The sequence below is a fragment of the Echeneis naucrates genome, chromosome 13, assembly GCF_900963305.1.
Source record: "Echeneis naucrates chromosome 13, fEcheNa1.1, whole genome shotgun sequence".
NCBI lineage: Eukaryota > Metazoa > Chordata > Actinopteri > Carangiformes > Echeneidae > Echeneis > Echeneis naucrates.
In genome coordinates this window covers 23,216,716-23,240,862 of record NC_042523.1, presented here as the reverse complement: position 1 = coordinate 23,240,862, position 24,147 = coordinate 23,216,716, and the positions used below count along the sequence as shown (strand labels likewise).

The window sequence follows — 24,147 nt, the reverse complement described above, 5'->3', positions numbered from 1 at the left end:
TGGAAGAAGAAGCTTTTAGTGTTGTTTGTTAACATGTTCACGTGCCTTGTCTGATAGCAATACAACGGATTTGTGTGGAAATAAATAAAATAATAATAATAATAATGAAAAAAAGAAGAAGAAGAACAAATACCTCCTGGACAGAGTCGAGTCGTCTGGCTGTTTCTACAAGTTTCCCATCAGCACCTAAAGGTTCACGCTCTCTCTCCGTATAAGCTTTATTCAAACCAAACACAAAGTCTGTCCGCTGTTGATTTCCAGATACACTCTCTGTATCAGTCCTGACTCACTGTGTGCACAAAAATGATGTATAATTAAGCCAACACACTAAAAAAAAAAGATACTAAAGATTTGAAAAAATAAAAATGAAAATTTGAAACTGAGGAGCGGCTGTTGGGTTTTTATTCCTCCCTGCTGGAAGTCAATGAGGTCCGAATCCAACTTCCACATCTGGACAGGTTCTGGTGCAGGCAGCTGTAATCTGCCCAGATGTGGAAGTATATCGGAGCAGACGTGGTTTTAAGTCAGTTACAGAAAGAACTCCAAATAATGTTCCATAAGAACAATGTGTTGTGTTTGGAAAGAAAAACTTATAAATCAAGATAAAGTATTTTAAAAAAAAAATCAGGATTAAAGGAACAAAATGGAATAATGAGGTCATTCCTACTCATTGTTAATAATGTGTATTAATGAATCAACCTGAAGAGGCTCTGCCTCGGGGGGGGGGGGGGGACCTGCAGGTCAATGTGTGTGTGTTGTGTCCTCTCCAGGTACTTGAATGCCCCATTTCATTTTGCAGAGGACTCCACCCCTCTGAGTTCTGGTCCTGGACCCGGAGACTGACCAGCAGGTGTCGCCCTCCACCTGAGAGGCTCCCCCAGCTGTTTTTTTTTTTTTGGTCCAGCAGGTCTTTCCTCTGGACCCCCCCCCCCCCCCCCCCCCCTTTCTAGGAAACACAACCTGGGCATAAAGTTGGAGGTAAACAGTGAGTCACCTCACACGCTGCTGGGAGTTTCGAACCTACGTGTGTTTACATGAAACCTCCAGGAACTGAATCCACACGGACAACCTGTCAGAACTGACCGGAGCTCCTCCCAAACAGCTGGAAATCTTCGATTGTTTGTTTTGTTGTTTCACAATAAAAGCAGCTCGGTCTGTGTCCAAAACAAATCCGTTTTCCCCCAACAAAATGAAGAGGCAACACAGATGTAATATCGGAGCGCTCTGATTGGCTGCGGCCGGTCTCTAGCTCAGCCGCGGACCAATGAGGAGGCTCGGCTGTTTGTGCGCCGCTCTGCGCCGCTATAAAGCTCCGACAGCAGCGAGGATGGGAGAATTAAAGAGCCCCAGAAATCAGAGAGGGTTGTTCCCCCAGAGCCCGACAGTTCGGTTCGGTTCGGCTCGGCTCGGTTCGGGGACCTGCAGAGGACGGAGCGGATCCACAGCCCCGCAGGTAACCCGCAGCGGAGGATGCTCCTCAGACCTCCCGCACATCCTGAGTCACACACACACACACACTGCTGCTTTCCCGTCTGTCGTTTACAGTCAACAATTTAAATTATAACAGTTTATTATAACGGGGGCTCGAACCTGTGACACCGTTTGCTGTGTGCTGATTTGGGTCAAATGTAAACACCAGCTGTTTGTGTTTGTTGTTGTTGTTGTTGTTATTGTTGTTATTGCGGGGTGTGATGGCGGAAAGTTGGGGTAGGTTTCAGTGAATTTGTGAATGAAAACACGCCGGATTCCCGGAGAACCGGTCCGGGGAGCGGGCGGTCGGACTCCCGGACTGCAGGATCCGGACTCCTGTAGTTCTGTGGATGGCTGTCTTTGTCTCAGCAGCTTCACGGGAACTGTTGTTGATACCGAACAGCTGAGCGCCGACCGAGCTCGCTGCAGTGGGACCGCTCCAGTTCCGGTTCGGTTTCAAAATAAAAGCAGCGCAAATGTTTTCTGGGCATTTTGGGAACCATCTGATGATAATCAGGATGTTCTTTTTTTATTGTCTGTTCTAGGTGTCGTTTTGTGGCTGTGTGAAGTGTTGTGGCGGGGTTTTTTCTGCGTGTGTGTTCACAAAGTAACGTTCATTATTTTGAAAGCGGAAACCGGGTTGCTTGTTTTTTGTTCTGGTGGGGGCAGATTGGGGGTGGGGGGGAGTGGGGGGGTATTGTGCGGATAATTTCAGTCCAGTTCAGACCAGTTCCTGCTCTGCATTTCATTCACTGCAATATACTTTGTGTTGTTGTTGTCACTGATGACGATGATGATGATGATGGTGAAGATCTGCTATTAGACAAACAAACAAAAATACAGTATGATGCCCGGATTCAAAACCTTCTTCTCTGTTTTCCCTTCCTGCTCTATTTTTTTTGTTGATCAACTTCATAATCTGACAAAAAACGGCAACGACAAAACAAAAAACAGAAACAAAACACACTACACAAATGTGTGTTTAGTTTTCACCCAGGATAGAAAAGAAAAACACACATCATTAATTTCTATTTCGGATTCTAGTCATGTAACTCTGAATGTTTGTGTCACAATAAAATACCTCCTTTATGTCCTCAGTTGTTATAAACAGGTCATTTATTTTGAAAGAATGTAATTAAGTTACAGATTCAGATTATTTATGTCTTTATTTCTGTGTTTAGTGAATGAATTTAGTTTGCTGGTTTTGGGCTCATTAGCAGTAATTAGCTTAATTAGTTACTTTATTGAGACTCCGAGAATCTCGCGCCGCGCTGGTTCGAACCGGCTGGAGCCCGCGGTGCGTTCAGGGACAGTCGGGTTTTCTGGGAACTTCGGAGTTTATTTCTGTTTTATGTTTGTTTGTTCGTTTTGTGTGTTTGTGTCTGTTTAACAAAAACGTCTCTGTCGCTGCTGATACGCACTCCTCAGAACAGAGAAACATTTAAGTCGACGTTTCTACACAAACAAAGGACACAATCAGGAAGTAGTCGAAATATAAAAATATAGAAATATCGCCGAATTACGAGATTTTTAATGTTTTGTTTTAATATTTAGACTCTAATATTAAATGTTCTATATTGTTTTTTTGTTTCTGTGAATTATTTAAAATAAAAAAACAGGAATTTTTGGGCATAAAAGACTAAACAGCCCCCCCCTCCCATCGCCCACAGGGAGTGAACGCTACATCAACCTCACGTGTAGCTGCTGCACGAGCTATGTCACTAACAGCCAATAGGAGACGGGCTGTCAATTCCCAGAGCCAATCAGAGATGGCCAGGGGCGGGGCTGTTCAGTATTTATGATGAAGGGGTGCATCTCAAAGGCTCAGCTGTTTTTGAACCAACCATCATCATCATCATCATCATCATCATCATCATCATCAGGGTAGAACAAAGAGATGTAGATGTTCTGGATTGTTGACTGTAAAATAAGAATAAAAACACTGAAATTACAAACAAAAATAAATAAAAACATCTTCATCTTGTCTCCGTGTTCCAGGCTCCTTCAGTTCCAGTCAGGCCAGTGAACTTTGACCTCTGACCCAGCCGAGATGGCTCCCACGCTGGCCACGGCCTTCTCCCGCCGCTGGTGGATGGCGGTGACGGCGGTCATCGAGAACCTGCTCTTCTCTGCCGTGCTGCTGGGCTGGGGATCGCTGCTCATCATGCTGAAGTCTGAGGGGTTCTACTCCTACCTGTGCGAAAGGCCAGGTGAGGGGGGGGGGGGGGCTGGGGGGGGGGGGGTATTAATGGGGCAACAATGCAGGACAACACCTGGAGTTTTTACTCTTGTTGATTTTAGCTGTGCTGTCATTTCCTCAGCGAGGGGAGCAGCTTTATGTAAATGAGTGAGCAGAATGGATTGATTTCGATCCAACTGTTGGGATTTCCTTGCGGAGGAAGAGTCGATGTGTTCGGCTTCAAAAGCAGCTGTGAAGTGCTGCTGCACAACAAACCAACAGGGTTGTCTTATCATTATCATCACTTCACTCAGTCCTCCATTCTCCGTGATCAGAGGTGATTCGTTTCTGTATCAGCATCAGATGTCAGGAGTTAATGCCCGGTCCTCGTCACAGCAGCAGATGTAGGTCATACAAACCCTGAAAACAGCTCCACTTCGTCACGGCTGTCTGAATGGGGGGGTGTTCTGCGTTTTTCAGATCGATGTTTGTTCTGTCCTCGCCTCTTTGATCGCGTCGGTCTGTTTCCTGCTGAAAGGAGCAGCACTGAAAGCATCCCAGGGTTCATGTTTTTATGTTTTGATCACTGTCGTCATCATTCAGGCCATCAGCTGATCCAATCGGAGGGCGCCGCCTTCTCAGCAGAGGTCCATCTGAACTGATAGCTGTTATTTGAAGAACATCAGTGGATCCATCAAATCTAATCTAAACCAAAGCGGAGGATTTCCTGACGTTTTAATATCTGATTAGATTAACGTTTAGATGCCCGTCCCCTCTGCCTGACCTCCAGAGATAAATCAGCAGTTTTTCAGTGTTTACTTGACGTCAATAATCAGGCCAAGGAGGTGCGACTCACACTTGTGTGTGTTGATTTACATACTGTGTAGTCGGTGTGTTTGTGTAACCTCGGGACAAAAATGTGCAGCGTCTTCCTGCAAGTCCTCGGGTGAAACAACTGTCGCTAACATTTTTTACATTGTGGAGAAAATGCTGCTGCTTTTTGTCTGATTCATAGGACAACATTTAAAACGATAATAGATTGAATAGATTGATTGATGCTTTCAGTGCTATTATTTTATATAATTAGGTTATTATGATTTATGACAGAAACATAAAAATGTGATTAACATTGTTAACATGTGGGAGCAGTATCATTTATACTGAGCATTATAAATGTGATATATTTATGTGAATAAATAACAAACAGTCGCTGGTCACTATAATCTCTAATCCATCATCATCGTCAGTCTGTAAAATACTGTTCCTCCTTCTGCAGACTCAACTCTGTCTGTTTACACAAAGAAAACAATGCATGTATTACACAACATGAGTGATTGATCGTTAGCAAGAGCCATGAGTGCAACAAAAGGGAAGACAGTCGGTGAATGATTGACCGTGAACCTCCAGCTGGAGTGCGGCGCATCAGGATGAAGCCTTCGGGCCTCCAGGTCAGGGCGAAGTCACAGCGAGCGCCGAGTTAAAGGAAAAGTGTTGTTGTGTTAATTAAAAGAAGCAGATAGATCATCCTTTCTCATCTCCTTCTTTATTCTACGTTACCCACAAGGCAGCTGGGCCCGTGACAGATCGGGGAGTGTTGTTGTTGTCTCAGGAGTGTGTTGAGGAATTTCACAGAGCGGCCCTCCTGCAGGAGCATGTGGGACACGCTGTAATGAGTCGACGTAGATAAGGAGCAGACATTTTCCTGGTTCCACGGTCCCGTCACGTTGGAGGGAGGACAGAAACGTCGAGCTGCAACACAAAACATAAAATCCTCTGACTCCTGAAGCTGAAAACACAGTTTCCATTTCCACGCTGCGTCTCTGGTTGTACTGGACGTCAATGATGAGCTCTGTGCACACTCAGCTTTCCCTGATGGTGTCAAGTTTGTGTGCGTTTGTGTTCATTTATCGCACTCATGAGCTGCTTTGTCTCGCCCGAGATTGTCGGTTGTTTTTTAAAGGAAAGGCTGAGAACGAGGTGAAGTTTGCTCGTGGTTGGTATGAACGGTGTGTGCGACACTCAAGATGCACAGCAGAAGGTCGCGAAGGCACATTTGTGTGTCTGATTTGTTTGTCTTCACATAAGGAGCCGCCTGCGGATTGTTGAATATATGAAGTTAGTAATTTGCGGGATGTAACAGCATCGTCCTCTGTTGCTGAGCCGGTAAAACTGTGTTGTGTTAACCACGGCAGTGAATTCCTGCTGTAGGAGGAGGGAGTGGCAGCAGGACATGAAGGGGGAACTCCCTCCTGGAGGTCAGCAGGAAGTGATTCATCAGGACGCCTTTACAGTGTTGACTCAGGTTCAGTTAGTCAGCAGGTTGGACCGAGCCGTCCCACCGTCGGCACTGAAAGCTCCAATAGAACACGTTCTGTCCACGTTGGGACAGAAAGATTTGTGTCACGAGAGTGAGAAAAGGCCTCGCAGTCGGAGCGGGCGGCTCTCGGTTCATCAGGTGAATCAAACGGGCCCCTCCAGCAGCTGTTGTTCTCCGTTTTCCCATCATGCCTCTGTGATTGAATGCACCGCTGCAGTCATCAGATGTTCACTGAGTTGCCTTACCCCCCCCCCCCCCCCCCACACCTTAAACTGCCTCAGCAGAGGCTGAAATCAACATCACACAACACAGAGAGCAGAAACTTTAGCTGCAACAAAGAAAACACTGATGACATGAGACACGTGCTAACCCTCCATCCCCCCGTCTGTCTGTCTGTCCATCCACCTGTCTGTCTGTCTGTCCATCCCCCCGTCTGTCTGTCTGTCTCTCTCTCTCTCTCTCTCTCTCTGTCTGTCTGTCTCTCTCTCTCTGTTTCTCTGTCTCTCTCTCTCTCTCTGTCTGTCTGTCTGTCTGTCTGTCTGTCTGTCTGTCCATGCCTGCAGAGTATCACTGGAGGCAGCAGTCAGCCGGAGCAGAGAGACAAAAATAGTTTGTTTACTGGCGGTTCAGGAGGCCGTTGGAGCGAAGCTGTCGCAGCATTTCCGTCCTCCACGGGGGGGGGGGCTAATTCTGGCAGCTGTTTACTTTGGACTTTGTTGTTCTTTTCCCATCAGTTTGTTTGCTCGACCTTTAATAAGCCTGCTGGCCTTTTGATCAACGACTTGGACCTCAGAGAGGGAGCTCAGGCTTCAAAGATCATTGGAATGAAAAATAACAATCAGATTTTACGTCTTTCTCGCTCTTTACACATTTTATTTTCACCATCCAGACAACAGCTCCAGCTTGAACCTCACCAACACGTCCTCTGAGGACCAGAGCCCGGAGGAGGAGTATCTGGAGATGAACGGCTGGCCCATCTGCCAGAGCCAGGACGAGATGCTGAACCTGGCCTTCACGGTGGGCTCCTTCCTGCTGTCGGCCATCACCCTGCCCATGGGCATCGTCATGGACAAATACGGGCCGCGGAAGCTGAGACTTCTGGGAAGGTGAGTGGAAGTTTGTCGCCGTGCTTGTCGGACATTTGTCGGCGTGTTTGGCTGGTTTACATCCTTCCTCTTTGTGTTTCTTTGTGTTCCCAGTGCCTGCTTCGCCTTTTCCTGCCTGCTCATCGCCTACGGAGCCAGCGATCCCAACAGTACGTGGCGTCACTTTAACAGCATCAGTGATGCTCAGAGTCTGCAGATCCACTAACCTGCTCTCCCCTCCGCAGATCTGTCCATACTGATCTTCTTCGCCCTGGCGTTGAATGGATTCGGAGGCATGTGCATGACGTTCACCTCTCTGACGGTGAGTGAGAACGTTCGCAAAACTCAGATTATCGGTTTGTAGTTGATGTTTTGTTCCGCAGGTCACACGCTGCTGCATTTCTGTAACATCAACAACAACAAAACCAAACCATTAAATGAATAAGAACAATAATATAAAACATGTTACAATGTAGATTTATAAATACATTTTCTTTCCACTGTTTCCACTCTGCAATTGTTCAGTTCCAGCTCGCGTTTCCAGCATCTGTTGTGACAAATTAATGACACTTTAGAAGCAAAGAAAGATTTCTTCGTGTCACTTTCAGCAGCAGACTAGCTTAGCATAATATCCAGAGGTGGTATGAGGGGGAGGGAGGAAAAAGCAGCTTAAGATGGGAGGATGGAGGGCGAGCTAAGGGAGGCAGCAGCGAGGATTAGTGGGCCGGCGGTGCAGAGAGGTGGAAACGAGGGACGGAGACAGACAGACAGAGAGACAGACGCATTAGAGAGAGGAAGCGAGGACGGGTGGAGGAGGAGGAGGAGGAGGGATGAAGCTGCCAGGAGGAAGCGATGGACGAGGGAAGCCAGTGGTCAGGACGATCTCATCAATCAGCAAAAGTGCCGCATCACAAGAGGGAAGACGCCACGTGAGACAGAGAGAGAGAGACAGACAGACAGACAGAGAGAGAGACAGTGGTCCAGAAAGGAGACATCTATATTAGTCATTTATTATTCACATCTGCTCTGCTGCTGTGGCTGGGAGCCAAAAAAAGACCTGCTGTGTTCATGACTATTTCATCCACACAAGGACGCAGGGATCACCGGTGTGTGTGTGTGTGTGTGTGTGTGTGTGTGTGTTGTTGTTGTTGTTGCTGTTGTTGTAGTTGTCAAACCTTCTCAGGAGAATAAAGTTACACACTGCAGTGCAGGACCGAGATAATACTGGATTGATTTACCAGAAAACAAACACCAAAGTGTAAAATCAGGCCAAGCGTCTTATGAAAAGGGAAGAAGTGGATGCACGTGTGCTGTGGGGGTGCGTTGTTGGAGTTCAGATCCAGTTTCTCTGCCGCCTTTGTGACATCAGAGGTGAACTGTGTGTGTCACTCTCACTGAGCGGTTGACATTTCTGTGCTTGTGCTGCAAAAACGCAGAAAGTCCGTCAGTGAGGAGGCCGACAGGAAGCAGTGACTGGGGGAACTGAGTGTGTGCGTTTCCACACCCATGTTTTTCAGTTTCCTATTCACACTGACCCCCCCCCCCCCCCCCCACTCCCACAGCCCTCCCACTGCCTCACAGTCTTCAGTCTTGGTCTGCTTGTTTTTGTCTTCTCCGGTTTCAGCTGCTCTGCGAGGCTCGACCTGCACGCGGCTGCCTCAACAGAGCGTCCTGTACTGTTGCTGTTGGTGTACAGCGGCGCAGAGTTGTGCGTCTGACTGTGTGCTGTTTTAGCCTCTGGCCCACAGTCAGTGTGAATAGGAAACTCCCTGTAGGTCTGTTTCATTTCTGTGAACGAGGCTGTCAGTTGTGTAGATGCTTCTGTCGGTGGTGATGAGGGGGGGTTGTTGTTCCTAACCTGTAAGCTTTATTCCTCAGGGAGGGAGTCTCTGACGCATCATCTCAGGCATGATGTTGAAACTAAGGTCAGGATGAACCCTCCTCCACCTCTAAGTGTGTTTTGGTTATTTAGACCTTGCACCACCTTTCTTTGTTATTGCCGCTCTTTATCTTTTCTTTGCTTCACATCCTGGAAGCTCACTCAGCACTCGCTGTTCCAACGAGGGGAAGCAGGGAAGAGGATTGTTGATTCCCCCCTCTGCTCTTCATTTCTCTCATTCTTTGCTTGTAAACAGATTCATGTTACAGAAAATACAATAAAAGACTCACACACACACACACATACATACATCCAGACTCACACTCACAGCTACACATGAAGCTCCTCCTCTTGTTCTTCACCTCGGCGGCTGCACGTGCTGCTCCGGTCTCTGCCTGCTGCCCTCATGTATGTTTTGTGTACAGTCTATTTCCTCGGCTCCTTTTTCTATGTCACTGGACCATCTGCTAGCGTTTGTGTGCGCCTGCTCGCCGGTTCAACAGTTCAACTTCCCACAAACCGGTAATGAGCTTCTGACATTGAGGTAGAGCTGGAGGACAGACAGACACATTTACTGTTGGCTGGAAATGTTATGGTGGAGGGGATGAAAGCAACAAGGCGGCGAGGTCAGACTATTTTTAATGCGCGGATAAATGGCAGGCTGAGATGGAGGAAGGACAGCATCTCCCGAATTTCCTGCATGTGACCACCAAGAGGGGGAATAAATACGGCAGAATGAATGCCATAGGTCAAGAATTGCTCAGTAATGTGAGATTGGAGCTGGTCAGACACAAGCAGCAGTCATTAATATCATGCTGGTGTGGATGTGGATTTGTGCGTTGGTGTGAGTCTGGTTGTGTCTGTAAATCCCCTCCGGACACAGAAGGCTCATAAAACCCATTCAGAGAAGACTTTTGCTGTTTATTTCTGTCAGAATCCAGCAAAATATATGAAGCTTATCCTTATAAATGAGGGCCCTGAATAAGAGTGACGTCAGGTAAACAGAGCCGTGCAGCCTGGTGTTGGCTAATCTCACGGCGGCACTTGGCCGCTCTGATGGATCGGGTCCCTTCCTGTGCGTCAGGACAGGACCGGTCAGAGCTGGTTCTCCATGAGCCCGCAGCAGGCAGCTGGAGTTTCCACTTGCTGCAGCAAACACTCCTTCCTCATTTCATTTCTCTGTTCTTTTCTCTGGAGCAGCTCTGTTCAGTTTCCTCCTGACCGCCCACATGACTTCTCTTTGTCACATCGTGCGGCGCGGCCTCTTCCTTTCTCATTTTTAACACCTCAGCACACAGTCTCATCCCCGGCAGCTCACAAAACATGCAGGAAAGTGCAAAGCGACCATAAAAAGGTCTGCTGTGACTTTATTCGTTCTCTTGTGCATTTATATGTTTTTTTTTCTTTACATTTAAACGTCACTTATGTTTAAGATGTCACGAAGGAGAGTTGGGACAGATTTTACAGCAGACCGTAGAAACATCCCCAAGCTGACAGTCGCTATAAGGAAGTGGGTCAGATGGTGTAAAATCATTCATCTCCATCGACTGAACTGATAACATTCAGACTGTCAGCAGCTCTGTGTGGACACCTGAAGTAAAAATAGCTGAAAACATTTTTACTGTATTGACAAATGTTGGCTGCTTCAGCTAAATGCTGAGCTCACAATGAAAACTGCAACATGTAGATGATTACTTTGGTGTTTACCAACCGTTTAGTGCCCACATGCTAATATTTACAGATCTAAACTGGCTTTGTTGACAACAAAAGGTTGTGATACAATTGTGTTTACAGATTATTGGCGTCTAAGTTGAGGTGGGTTTAACCTCCGTCACTCAGCCGCTGCTCTTTGTGAAAATCCTCTTAAAAACGCTGAGACACGATGACTTCTGTGGAGAGTCTTAAAGTTTGTGTCACACGGTAATGCTGGCGTGAAATGTTTCGTCACCTGGATACTGTCCAAACAACGGCCCCTGGTGTGCTCCCTGCTCCCATTAAGTGTCTTTGTTTCTCAGGAGATATTGTGATGACTTTTTTCTGATAACATCAGCCCCCCCACCCATCAGCCATGAACTGAACCCTGATCTCTTATCTCCAGCTGACTGCCTCGGGGCAAAAATAGATCTCTCCAAACACTGAGCCCATCTTCTCTTTGTGTACCTTCACCGCTCTGCATGGATACACCGTGAGCTAACGAAAGAGGCAATAACAAAGTAAATGGCTGCTTTTATTGCTGTGGAGAGCTTTCTGTCTCTCCTCCTCCACCCATCGAACTGGAGATGAAGATAACTGATCGATTAGTAAATCCTGTCTTTAATGAGGTTAAATGTCCAGAACAAATACAATCACCTTAAACTGCTTTGAAAAAAAAAAAACAGGGGCATTACTGAAATTATATGACGACCGAAAACAAGCTGCAAGTTTTTTACACCTCTCAGGCATTAAGAGTTTTAGTCAGGAAGGAAGTTTTATTTCCACGTATCAAACATCTGTGGAGAATCCGCCTCATGAGTCAAAACACGTTTTAATCATATTTCACGGCAGTAAAATGATGTGTGTGGTTTTGTCTGTTAACACCCGAGGCCCCAGCGGGTTCTCTGTCCTTCCAGCGTTGGACAATCACAGACACACCTGTCCGTTTGACTGACGTGTTATTGAGCGCAGCGACGAAAACACAGTTATCTGCTGTTCGTCAAGTCTGACAAACGCTCCTCCCAGTTTCCCCCGGCTCACACTTCATCCCGACTTCTTCTTTCACAATCAGCCGCACAAACCAGTTGTGATTTATTTTTTGTGGGAATCAGCTGACTATGACACAGACCTACTAACCCAGAGAAAGCACACATTTTCTCAAATGTGATGCAAGAGCTTCAGCATGGCCGGGACAGGAAAACAGAACAGAGAAATTATTGGCAGTGGCGTCTTTTCCCGTTTTTTTATGCACTGAAACATCTGGAATTATAAATGTAGTGTTGTTCATTAGAGCTTTTATTTACTGTGTGTAAAGGATAAATGTGCTCTTTCTACATCTTGCTGCAAAACGCAGACGACACACGTCTGTGTTGACTCCTCAGATTCATCATAAATATCACACACTAAGCGATAAATAGGAAGTCATTTCAGACTAAGTGATCCTAAAAAGAGAAACAACTCTAAGAAAAGGGACATTGTTCTTTTTCTCCCTTTTAATAATGATGAACTGTCCTTCAAAGGTTGCCAACATCCTTCTAAGATTTGTGTTATTAATAGATCTCACAATGAGCAGACATAAAGCAACAAGCCGCCGTCGCAGGCTGAAGGACGAGGAAGTGGCAGATCTGAACCTGTTGACTCGGCGTAGATATCATGAGCTGACCTTGAGTCATCATTCGGCTGAACTAGACAAAAGCTGAGTTGGTTGTTTGTGTTTCCCTTCCTCTCCCTCTAAGTGGGCCAAAGGTCGCCCCCCCCCCAAAAGTTGTCCGTCAGACGTCTCATTGTAATGCGTCAGGACTGGACTGTTGCTGTTGACTTGGTTCATTTAGACTGTCGGGGGCGGTGAGATTTGGGGAGTTCGGCCTTTGGTGTGATTAGACCGTGTGGGGTGAGAGGGTTCATCTAACCGCCCCCCCCCCCCGACTCTGAGGAGGGGCATATAATCACTCAAAGTAATGTTACAGTCTAAATTTAGCTTGACTCAGCCACTTTCTCCTCCACATTGAAACCAGATCAAAGTAGATCAACACATTCATGATAAACCCCAAAACTCAGTGCGGCTCTCGTGCACCTTGTTGCAGTTGTTTTTTTGTTGTTGTCTGCAGGGACTTTGTTTTTGACTTCCTGGAGAAGAGCTGTTTGCAGTTTGAAGCAGCCTAGTGAAGAACAGCGTGTGCTCTCATCCCGAGTTCATCTTCATTACGCAAGACAACGCTGGCTGCTCTGAATCAGCACTGCTTCAAGCGCTGGAACGAGCCCAGTGTGAGAAACTCCCTGCAGCAGGCGGCAGCCGGGACGGACTCACTGTGGCCAATAATGGAACATGCATTTGGCTGAATGTGTCTAATTTGCTGTTCTGAGTGCATAAATATAAAACGACTCAATAATTAGTCACACAGGAAATATCTGCAGTCTGCTATCAGTCAGGAAAACTCACGAGTCCACTGAATTCAACGCACATGATTTTCTGCTCCGGAATGAATCCCTGAGTTGTTTTTCAGAAACAAAAGCGTTTTTCTTTCTGTCCCTTCAGAAGCAAAAGTAATATTAGAAATGAACATCTCGTCCCGTCAGCACGCAGCTTTTTTCTCGTCTCCCACGGTGGGATTTGAGAAGCTCATGATCCGTCTGTGCTTCTGCGTGTTGCGCTGGAGAGTGGATAATTGATTTTTCTCCTTTAAGCTTCGGTCTAATAGTGTTTCCTGTGATGTAAATCATATCCAATGAACCTGCTCTAATGACACAGATCACAGCTCCTCCAGTCAAAGGAGATACGTTTTTAATTTTAATTTTTCTCACTCATGTTTTACTGTTGAGATATATTGTGATGTTTTATTTTACATTATTGTTTTGGCACAATGTCACGTCCGTTTAGGCTGATGAGGATCCATCTTTCTGTCTCCACAGCTCCCCAACATGTTTGGACACCTGAGGTCGACCTTCATCGCCCTGATGATCGGCTCCTACGCCTCCTCCGCCGTCACCTTCCCGGGCATTAAGGTGAGGTGGAGCTGTTCACAGAACCATCCTTCATCTGTCCTCCTTGTGTCTGATTCTTCATCATGATGTTTTGTGCTTGGCTGCCGGAGCAGGTGATCTATGATCTGGGTGCCGCCTTCATCACCATCCTGCTGGTCTGGGCCGGCTGCGCCTGCCTCGTCTTCTTCAACTGCTTCGTCAACTGGCCTCTGGAGCCCTTCCCCGGCCCTGAGGACATGGATTTCACGTAAGAACAGACACGCCGCTTGTCCTTGTGAACACACACAAAGGCATAAACTTTAAAAGCTTCCGTAGCCTCCAGCTGTAGTGGCTAAGCAGCCAGTGTAATGTTGTTAGCTAACCTCGCAAGTGGATTGTTGACTGAGCCCAGACGGGCCACATTCACCACCGCCATCGCCGCACACACATGCACACACACACTCTGGTGGAGTAAATCCCACTTTAATGCAGCAGAGGCCGAGCGAATCTGTAGGACAGGAAGGAGCGGAAAGCCAGATGATCTGCAGACTTTGCTCTCACTCACCTGGCTCTTTCCTCGTGCCTTTTCTCCTCAGGGTGAAAATCAAGTTCAGCTGGCTGGGCTTTGACCACAAGATCACCGGGAAGCAGTTCTACCGGCAGGTGACCACCGTGGGCCGCCGCCTCAGTGTCGGCAACTCCATCAAGCAGCAGCAGCCGGCCAAAGACCTGGCCACGCAGGAGGCCAACAAGCTGTGCCTGTCCACCGCTGACCTGGAGGTGAAGTGCAAGGGCCTGGAAGAGAGTAAGTCCGACTGAGCCAACATGCTGCCGAGAGTCTGACCTTTAAAAAACACAGATATGCCGACAAAAAAAAGCTTTTGTGCTCAGAAGATTCAGCCAGTAAAGATTCATCCAGGCACCTCAAAAACAGGTTGTGCTGCGAATTAACGTATCAGCCAACACGGCCGTCCGTCCCATGATCCTCTGGGGCTTAAGGTAGAATACAAAACTTTATCCTCCGTTCGATTCAGCTACTGAATCCACACACAGACTCCAATGGAAAGTCAATTTACACACTATGAGCTATTTTCAGGTCAATTTCCTCTAACGCAGCGTTTCTTCATCTAAAGCTGGATGTTAGTCAGCTTCTCCCAGCCGCTCACTGCAGCCTCCAATCTGCCCTGAATGGCCAGCTTTGAATGAGGATCTTTAATAACCCCTTGTTTTATAAAAACAAAGATGGCTGAAGTTTTTATGTTAAAGGGTCTACTGATGCTTCTCAGAGCTGTTAACTGTGCGTTTGGAAGAAATTTCAAGGTCTGACCTACATCCACACAAACACCGCCCACATCTCCACCGTGCCTCCAAATTACCCCCTCCATCCTCTAACCCCTGTTACCCCTACACCTCCAGGCGACCCACGGCCTCTTTTGTACCAAACGGACCGTGCAATCGGTTTGGACCCCTTTCTTAGAAAATCCACCCAGCAGGCGTGCGGTATGTTGGCGTGGAGCTCTGGAGGAGCGTTGTTGTGGGTTAAAGTATCAGCCAGTGTGTGTGTGTTTGCAGTGAAGTCAGGATGCTTATGGTTGGTTTCCTAACAGCTGGACATGTTCCGTCTGTCAGGAGCTCTAAAAGGCCCTTTTACACCCGCAGCCTGCTCCCTCCTCCTCCTGCTCTCATTTCATGTCAGCTGGGAACGTTTTTCGTTTATTTGCTGAGAACTTTATATTATATTCCTTTTATTACCATCAAACACTAACAGTGACATCGAGAGCTAAAGCTGACAGCATTTTATCATTTTATGGCTACCAGCACCTTGATTGAATTGCATTTGAGTTATGATGCCAAATAAAACTTGTGTGGAGAAGCTCAGGATGAACTGTAATGATTCTCCACTCATGCCTTTTAATATTTTCTGCAAATGTTACCATGCTGCTGGCTAAACGGGAGCATTCTTCTTGTTAGCCTGTTAGCCTGTTAGCAGCTAGCTCTACGAGGCTTTACTTGATAGGCAGAAATCGTTTGTGGCTGATTTCTTTGTCATATTCCGACCTGATTCAAAAAAATACCAAGTTTTCGTAAAACCAGATAATCCCCCACAAACACAAGCTGTCACAAAACAACCTCCCACCCCCCGATGAAGGCTCGGGTGGATACCTGTTGTTGGGTAATAAACCCATCTGCTGCGTCTGTGCACCCCCCATTAATTGGCTTGTCCAGCGAGTCGCCATATGGGCCTTCTGCGTCCATTTTCCATTCGCAATTTTGATTAATGATCAACCTCTTTTCCCGGGAACCCACCCTCCTTCGAATCCAGCTTCTCATGCAGGTAAAGATGTGATGCTGTGGCGCCTGAGGTCCCCGGGGTGACAGACAGCAATCGCTTCCCTGTAACGTGACGGGAGGGCACGTGTGTCGTTTTGCGACTGGTGCACAGAGAAAACAGAGAATGTAGGATGAGTGCCGTGTTCGGACTTGTCTGTACTGTACCTGTGTCAGCAGCTGCGGAGTCAGATGATCTACTGAACAAATAAACACAATGTTTTTCTGCCCACATGTGAGAATCTTTCACTGCATTTCTCTGGTTCAGGTGAAATGTGTCAGAGTGAACATCCTGATCTGACTGAAGCCTGCAGCTCCACAACGATATATATATATTTAAAAAATAAAAAAAATAAAACAATTCCTGGAAATAATCAACATCTAAATCCAGCTTTTCTCCAAACTGTATTGTTTTTGCAAACATTTTCTTTCCTGGGAGGCCGCTGATATCTGTGAGCTCACCACAATACCTATTAATAAACAACCTGAATCCAGTTAATGGAACAGCAGTTTACACAGAGCACGTGAGGTAGCTGGATGAGAAAGTAATGAGCGGGAAGCTGGAGCTGAATATCGGCCTTGGTCACATCTACCACAACAGCGCTCTGCAGGAAAAACAAAAACTCAATAAAAACTGCTGTGTGTAATCTCCTTGATGTCTGTCTGGTTCCAGATCTGGTCCCGACTCTTAACGATATCTTCGCTCTCATTTCCTCCGCAGCTCAGTCCTTCGTCAAAAGTATCTTCAGTCCCATCTTCTTACTGAGCCTCATCACCATGTGTGTGACCCAGCTCCGCCTCATCTTCTACATGGGAGCCATGAACACCATCTTGGAGTCCCTGACAGAAGGAGACCTGAGCACAGGTGAGCAGATGGTGGAGTTCAGTTCTGCTCTGGAGGGCTGAGGCCATGACTGCTTTTTTGTGACATCACAAAGTTCCAGTCGGTTTTAAGGCTCACGCTTAAAACCTTCCTTTAGACCACATGGACCTATATACACTATATTTGCCCTTTGACCTCGGACATTTAACTGCTGCAGCGAGTCTTGGTGCCTTCTTCAGACTATTCGCAGCTTTTCTTCCTGCTCTCTGACTGACACCTAACATTCCTCCCCCTGCTGTTTTCTGCTCAGCTGAACTAAAATGGCTGATCGTTAACTCAGCTTCATCTCTCCTTTTCCGTTCCCCTCTCTCTCTCTCTCTCTCTCTGTCTCCCTGTGTCTCTCGCTCTCTCTCTACTCTCTTTTCCTGTCATGCTGGCTTCCTGCTGCTGTCACAGTGGAGAGGATGCAAGTGGGTAAGAGACCTCAGGCCAAAGCCGCCTACACTCCTCACCTTGTCTCCTCAGCTGCTCTCTCTGACCTTGTGAGCGCATGAAGTTTTAGTAAAATTTGCTGTTAGACTTCCTGTCAGTGTTTGCGTGTGCATTTCCCCTCTAAGCGCTCAACGCCATTCATTTCACGCTCAAAAAGGTTTGGGGTTGGGAAAATGACGATGACTCGATCTGATGTGTCGTCTGTCTCTCAGTGAGTGTCTACACGTCCATCTTCGGCGTGCTCCAGCTCTTGTGTCTGGTCACCTCTCCCGTGATCGGCTACGTCATGGACTGGAGGCTCAAAGAATGCGAGGACGAAAACGACAAGTTCACCAAGAGGTGAGGACGAGAGCCCAGAACAAGTGGAAGAAAAACCAGGGCTAAAAAAAAAAAAAAAAAGTCTGAGTCTGTTCTGTTTTGATCTATCAGGGAGCCGGGTCAGCCCCGCCGCCCGGACAAACAGATCCAGAAGATCATCAACGCCACCCGCGCCTTCATCTTCACCAACCTGCTGCTGGTTGGCTTTGGGATCACCTGCATCATCCCCAACCTGCACCTACAGGTACACCAACACAACGACTTCACATCTTTCACATTTCCCAGAACGTGCTTCTTCTCAGAAAGCGTGAACACTGCAGAGCCTGGGAGCTGAACATGATGTTCAAACGGGGAGACCTTCCCATGGCAATGCAGCTTCTGATACTTCTCCGTTCTTTGGTGCCACCTTGAGGCCAAAAGAGCCAGCTTGTTTTGGTTTTTTTTCTTACTGTGCTGAAGCACATCCATCAAAGATGAAGGCCATTTTCTAGATGCGGACAGTGGCAGCTGCAGACTGACCTGGTGTTTTATGGAAAATCATGTTTTATCTCCTCTTTTCTGCTCCTCATCAGATTCTGTCCTTCGTCCTCCACACCATCGTCAGAGGCTTCATTCACTCTGCAGTCGGAGGCCTTTATGCTGCTGTGTGAGTGCGCCGGCATAAAAAAACAATACTGTTTGACACCATAACACCATAAATTAGGACACTGAGAAGATGTAATTCAACATCATACTGAGGAACACCCAGAGACGTCAAACTGCAGCTGTAGCAAACAGGTTTTTCTTTGGTTTTCTTCAGAGGCTGATGTGAATCCTGGACCAAATATTTATTTATTTGATGTTGTCAAAATAAAACAGGAAGCTGTTTTTCCCATAGTTTTTCTACAAAGTAAAAGACACAATCAGGTCAAAACATCATGCGTGCACATCACTGTTTTAGTTTACTGTGGCTACTGCTAACTGTTGTAAGCAAACATGTTCTGCAGATGATGAAAATGACGAAGGTTTTAGCATTTCACTTGTTGAGCTAATTAGGCAGCTTTATTTGTTTCATACAAATTAATAATATTAAATAAGTAATAAAACATAAAGGATGCAGATGTACATTCACAGAGTTTTATCCTTTTATCCTTAATATTTCATATGTTACATTTCTGGGGAAGTTTAATTAAACTATATTCAGCTTAAAGTTCATCTTCATGCTATGACCTGAGTTTAGTGGTGACACCGTGTTGTTTGTCCCCTGCAGGTACCCGTCCTCCCAGTTCGGCAGCCTGACGGGGATGCAGTCTCTGATCAGCGCTCTGTTCGCTCTGCTGCAGCAGCCACTTTTCATGGCCATGGTGGGACCGCTGGACGGAGACCCCTTATGGGTAAGAGGCTACAAACGCTTGGTTATTTATCAGCGTCATGAGCTGAGGTCGCTGACGTCGTGCCGTCTGTTCTCAGGTGAACGTGGGCCTCTTGGTGCTGAGCATGCTGGGATTCTGTCTGCCGCTCTACCTGCTGCACCACAGCCGTCGCCTCCAGCGCCTCAGGGACGAGCACGACGAGGATCCCAAGATCTACGCCAAGATCAACAACGGCAGCAACACCGAAGCCTTTGTCTAGAGAGAGAGACAGAGCGGGGGGGTTCAACACCAAAAACGACGAGAGGAAGGGGGGAGTGGTGGAGGTCACCTGCCTGCGTAAGATTTGAATATGTTCATATTGTCCTCCACCACTAGTCACCAATCTCACAAATCCCTTCCATGCCACACACACACACACACACACACACACACACACACCACACACACACCCTCCATCATACTGCCATATTGCCGTTTGGACAAACATGGACTTGTACACCCGGCTCCACTCGCCCTCATCTGTTCAGCGAGCCCTGTGAGAGAAGCACCTCCTGATGAGCCCCCTCCCCCCCCCATTATGATGTGGGGGGAGGGGGTGGAGGGTCACCTCCTCTCTCCCCCCTCCCTCCCTCCCTCCCTCTGACTGCATTTCTGAGGAGACATTAGACGAAAGGTGTTAAAGAGGAAGTGGCTGTTTTTATTTCTTCTTCACTCTCATAGTTTTTTATTACATCCTGACACGTGTGTGCCACTGACGGTCGAATGGCTCAGCCTCTGCCAGCCTCACTTAAAAACCACAGAAGAAGAAGAGGAAGATGCCAGCTGATGGTAACCAGCCATCAGTAACTGGTGCCCTTTCCTCTGCGGATCGGTCCAGGTTTCGTCTCTAAACTCTCTCTAAGACGCCACACGGCCAGTGTTTGGGGTCTGTTTTATTTCTGAGGACTTGAACGTTGTCTGGAAGTCAGAAAAGAAAAAAAGAAATACAGAAAGCTGTATCTTCGGGCCGTGACGCCTCAGATTCCTGTTCCTGTTCGGCTCGAGGGCACAGATTAGAATTAAAAAAAAAAAAAAGTGCATTACGTGAACGTAGCGATGGATGAACTTCACTGCATGATGTCTGTGATGACAGTCCGACATTCAGCTCGCCATGACGGCCTGGTTTTCTGAATTCATCATGTATGTTTGAGAAAAGTTACTGTTTTGTTTTGTTTTCTGTTTTTAAAATGTTTTTCAAATGTATTTATTCCAATGTGATCACACCGTGTGCAGTTTTAATCTCGCTCTCTCTTTTTTTTTTTTTTTTTTTTGGCCCTTCTGATAAATGAGGCCAGTTTCACAAAGACTGGCTCAGAAAGTTCAGCATCTACAGCAGTTTATTGTGCGAGCTGAAGGCTCCTGGAAGATGATCATCCAAACCTATGGGGATGTTCAGGTGTTTTGGGCGGGGGCGTCGTCACCTTGGAGAGCCACATGAGCCAAGATGAGATTCATTTGGGAGCAATTAAAGCAGTTCAGTCCTTGATTTGCTAAAGCCGGACTGTGGCATGATGAATTCTGGGTAAATAATTTTTCCAATGAAAAAAAAGAAGATCCACATCCAGCTGCTCTGCTGCTTTTACGTACAAATTCAGCAAAGAGCGCGACAATAAAAAGAAAAATCTGATTTCTGGCCTCAAACTTTTGACCAGTCTGTGGTATTTTTGTGAAACCGAGCTGGAGGAACGCTGGATTTTGGGTTTGTCGTAGCAATAAATGCTTCTGCTTGGTGCTGGGCCACACGGTGACACACAAACAGCCAAATGTGTACATTTAATGAATTGTACTGCGAAACCACGAAAGGTGCTAGAGTAGGTAATTCCAGAAATGTGTGTTCTTTAAAAATGTGTTTTGCTTTAAAGTCATTTTACTGCAGTTTCACATCAGTGTAGTCTTCAGTGGATTTCCAAAGAACCAGTCAAATGACTCACTTCTTAGTCTTTTAATCAGTTTTATGGGCAGCAGCAGCAGCAGCTCTGGGAAACTTGACTTCACCTCTCTGCAGACGTAAAGAGACGTCAGCTTGAAGGAGGCAGATTGATTAAACACACCATCTTCCAGCTTCTTGGGGAGAAACGCGGGGAGACGATAAATTGTGAATTGTGATTTCATCCTGGGATGTTTAAACTCTCAGAGGCATTTCCAAAGACAGCCATGGCCCTTAGAGTGCCTCTGTTGTGCACAGATGATGGGAGGAGTGGATTCAGACAGGAGGTGGCACACCCGGTCCCTCGCTCCCTCCCTACATCTATCTGTCTTATCTGTTGCTTTCATCCACCCATCAGCGCACAGAAACATCCTGAGCTGAGAGACGAGCCTCTGCTTACCTCCAGAGGCACCCAGTGAGTGACTTAAGTGAGAGATGAATGGCACGTGTTGCACTTTAGACCTTAAAAATGGAGCTCGGTCATGCATTTCTGAAAGGCCGCCTCTGTATCAAGCGCGGGATGCATGGCTGCTTACAAACGGTGCATGATGCGAAGAATGTATACTCAGAGCTGCAGATTTGTAATTCAGAGCACGGGAAGTGAAAGATGCTGTTATTTTTTATACTCAGAGGAAGAAAAACTATTGCTTCAAATGTTCATTATAATGCCTTTATGTGCTCGGACAGTGTGCCAGAGTCTTGTCTCTCAGTTCAGGAACTTGGGTCAAAGCTGCACATTCATCCTTAACAGACTGCAGAATCAGAGAGAAATGTATGGAGTAAAAATGAAGAAATGGAAATGAAACAGATGCATGTCAGGTTAAATGTTTCACAGTGAAGAAATGAAGTGCAGAAGTTCTCCCTAAATCTTATTTACACCTCTCAGTAATGACGGCGCTAATTTTCCTCCATACTCTCTCTCAGTACAGATGACGCAGTGTGTAACATTGAATGTGAGTGATGATGATGGACGTTGGATTTTTTTTTTTTTTTACCTTAGCCTGATAACCCGTCTTTAACTCACCTCCTGACTTAAATGTGAAATTAGTGAACCTACAGACTTCTGTAAATGACGCTCAGGAGAATGAGCGACGGGTTACCAGGTGCAATCTTCATTTCCCTCTTAATGGGAAACCAGTCAGCACTTTCCTTCACTGCCGTACCTTAAACACCATCACCCCCCTCCCCTCCACATCAACGCCATCACCTTTCCCATCTGCGTCTCAGTAACTCTATTATTATCTATTATTAAATTTTTCATGTGGGTGTTTTTTTTATGGCTGTTTGATGACAGGAAATGTGGATTTAGGCTGAAATGCGGACGCCTTGTTGTTTCCCTCCTCCTGGCATATATGTTTTATATCTTCTGCCGACCATGTTTGAATTTAATTTAGGTGTCTTTTACTCAAAGGCTTGTTTGTTTGCTTGTTTGTTTTCCTCTGATGTTTACGAGAATGTTTCTTTTTCATGGTCTTGTACTGTTTGGCTTTCTTTTGTCTTGTACCACAGTATAGCCATGTCTCAATGACGTCCATTTCCACTCATGTTGTTTCAACTAAAAGAAAAGAAAAAGACAGATCAATATATGACGCAAAATAAACACAATAATTTCTATAGATGTGTCTCTTATTTCAACCAGGGAGATCTCGTAGAGGAAGGGCAGTACCTTTTCAAAGCAGCAGGGGTCAGACTCTCACTGAGACTCATTTTACCAGGAGAATATGTGTATAATATAATATAATATAATATAAATACACAGGGAGGGGCAGTATATGATTTTAAGGCATGCCACAATCAAAAAGACTCAAAAGGAGTTGATAATTGTAAAAAGAATGAATGATAATTGTGAATATCTTCACATAAGTGACTGAACCAAGGATCCAGTCCACAGTATTTACTGAACGATGATTCCTATAAATGAAAATTGGAGCCAACTCACTCACTGATGCTACTTTTATTTATTTTCCTAAATGTAAACAGGCAGAGGTTATGATTTATACAACTCCAATGACGGTTTCATAGTTTTTCACTATCTGTAATGAATTTTTATGACATATTTTACCTATTATCAGCAGATGAAACTTTCAGCACTCCCGAGGATCATCCAGAGTGGAAATAAACCGGCTGAGTCGTCTCAAATAAACAGGTCGAGCCACAGTTGGCGGTTTCTCCCTCTACTGGTCTGACCACACTGAGGCGTGAACACACTCATACATTTGAACAGGCGGCTCCACCCAACAGAATGAGCTGCAATCACTGTTACAGCGTTCTCATGCGCAGCCACAACCTCCATGTTTAAGGCCACAGACCGGACAATAACATGTCGGGGTCATGATGTCACACAGCTCCAGTCTGCCAGCGACGTAATTATTCATATTTTACACCACAGCAGACACAAGTCGGGGCTCAGACTCAAACCCAGCGCCATAATCATGCAGATTACCAAAGTCCAGGTCTTGGTCCAGGTCTTGGTCCAGGTCTCAGCGTAGGTCTTGGTCCAGGTCTCGGCCCAGGTCTTGGTCCAGGTCTCGGCCCAGGTCTTGGTACCGGTCTTGGCCCAGGTCTCGGCCCAGGTTTCGGCCCAGGTCTTGGTCCAGGTCTTGGTCCAGGTCTCGGCCCAGGTCTTGGTCCAGGTCTCAGCCCAGGTCTTGGTCCAGGTCTTGGTCCAGGTCTTGGTCCAGGTCTTGGCCCAGGTCTTGGTCCAGGTCTTGGTCCAGGTCTCAGCCCAGGTCTTGGTCCAGGTCTTGGTCCAGGTCTTGGCCCAGGTCTTGGCCCAGGTCTTGGTCCAGGTCTTGGTCCAGGTCTTGGTCCAGGTCTTGGCCCAGGTCTTGGTCCAGGTCTTGGTCCAGGTCTCAGCCCAGGTCTCGGCCCAGGTCTCGGCCCAGGTCCAGGTCTTGGTCATCTCTGCCTTCAGCTGTTGGACCCTTACAGATGTTCTTCACTCACTGACCTTTGTCCATGTTCACCCAAATAAAAGCCAAGTCACTAATGCTGCCTTCACTTCATCTGTTTGAAAACATCTTTCTCTTTCAAAATCATTGATTGATAAATTTTTATTTATTTATTTATTTATTTATTTGAGTTTGCTGCTCTGCTTTTATTTTCTCTTCCACTTTATTTTATTTCCACTGATTTATATTGTAATAATAATACAGGAGTAAAAGCTCTCATGTTAAACTTGGCAGTTGTTTTCCAGCTGCACGTGAACGTCACACCAAGTTACCTGTGACTAATAGGTGAGTGCCCCCGCCCCCTTTAAGAGCCCCGCCCCTTTCTTCCGGCCTC

The 24,147-nt window shown here is 46.4% G+C and overlaps 2 protein-coding genes and 1 long non-coding RNA gene across 3 annotated transcripts in view; 2 read left to right on the top strand and 1 right to left on the bottom strand.

The window, feature by feature from the left end:
- LOC115053126 (unconventional myosin-Ic) overlaps positions 1–22,476 on the top strand; it is a 63,261-nt gene extending 40,785 nt beyond the window's left edge. The window contains exon 33 of the mRNA XM_029517691.1: positions 19,300–22,476. The gene's annotated coding sequence lies outside the window, so the exon portion shown is untranslated. The remainder of the gene's footprint in view (positions 1–19,299) is intronic.
- LOC115053127 (large neutral amino acids transporter small subunit 4-like) lies at positions 1,348–20,028 on the top strand. The gene is made up of 14 exons (XM_029517694.1): positions 1,348–1,453; positions 3,469–3,680; positions 6,856–7,072; positions 7,166–7,221; positions 7,297–7,373; positions 13,533–13,625; positions 13,718–13,851; positions 14,180–14,388; positions 16,633–16,776; positions 17,439–17,565; positions 17,656–17,788; positions 18,117–18,190; positions 18,794–18,917; positions 18,994–20,028. The coding sequence occupies exons 2-14, from the start codon at positions 3,521–3,523 to the stop codon at positions 19,153–19,155; spliced, it is 1,710 nt and encodes a 569-aa protein (XP_029373554.1). The 5' UTR covers positions 1,348–1,453; positions 3,469–3,520; the 3' UTR covers positions 19,156–20,028.
- Positions 4,762–9,361, bottom strand: LOC115053128 (uncharacterized). The gene is made up of 3 exons (XR_003841415.1): positions 9,259–9,361; positions 7,279–7,453; positions 4,762–5,398 (listed from the first exon to the last, which is right to left on the bottom strand). It is a non-coding gene; the product is annotated as an uncharacterized LOC115053128 (long non-coding RNA).
- Positions 22,477–24,147: the final 1,671 nt, after the last annotated feature.

What these genes read in the sequence shown, in the direction of transcription:
- LOC115053127 (XM_029517694.1), top strand. Translation starts at nt 3,521, where the DNA reads ATGGCTCCCACGCTGGCCACGGCCTTCTCCCGCCGCTGGTGGATGGCG. An exon ending in TGACGTTCACCTCTCTGACG is followed by an intron (nt 7,374 to 13,532) that starts GTGAGTGAGAAC and finishes CTGTCTCCACAG; the next exon opens with CTCCCCAACATGTTTGGACA. An exon ending in TCACCTTCCCGGGCATTAAG is followed by an intron (nt 13,626 to 13,717) that starts GTGAGGTGGAGC and finishes CTGCCGGAGCAG; the next exon opens with GTGATCTATGATCTGGGTGC.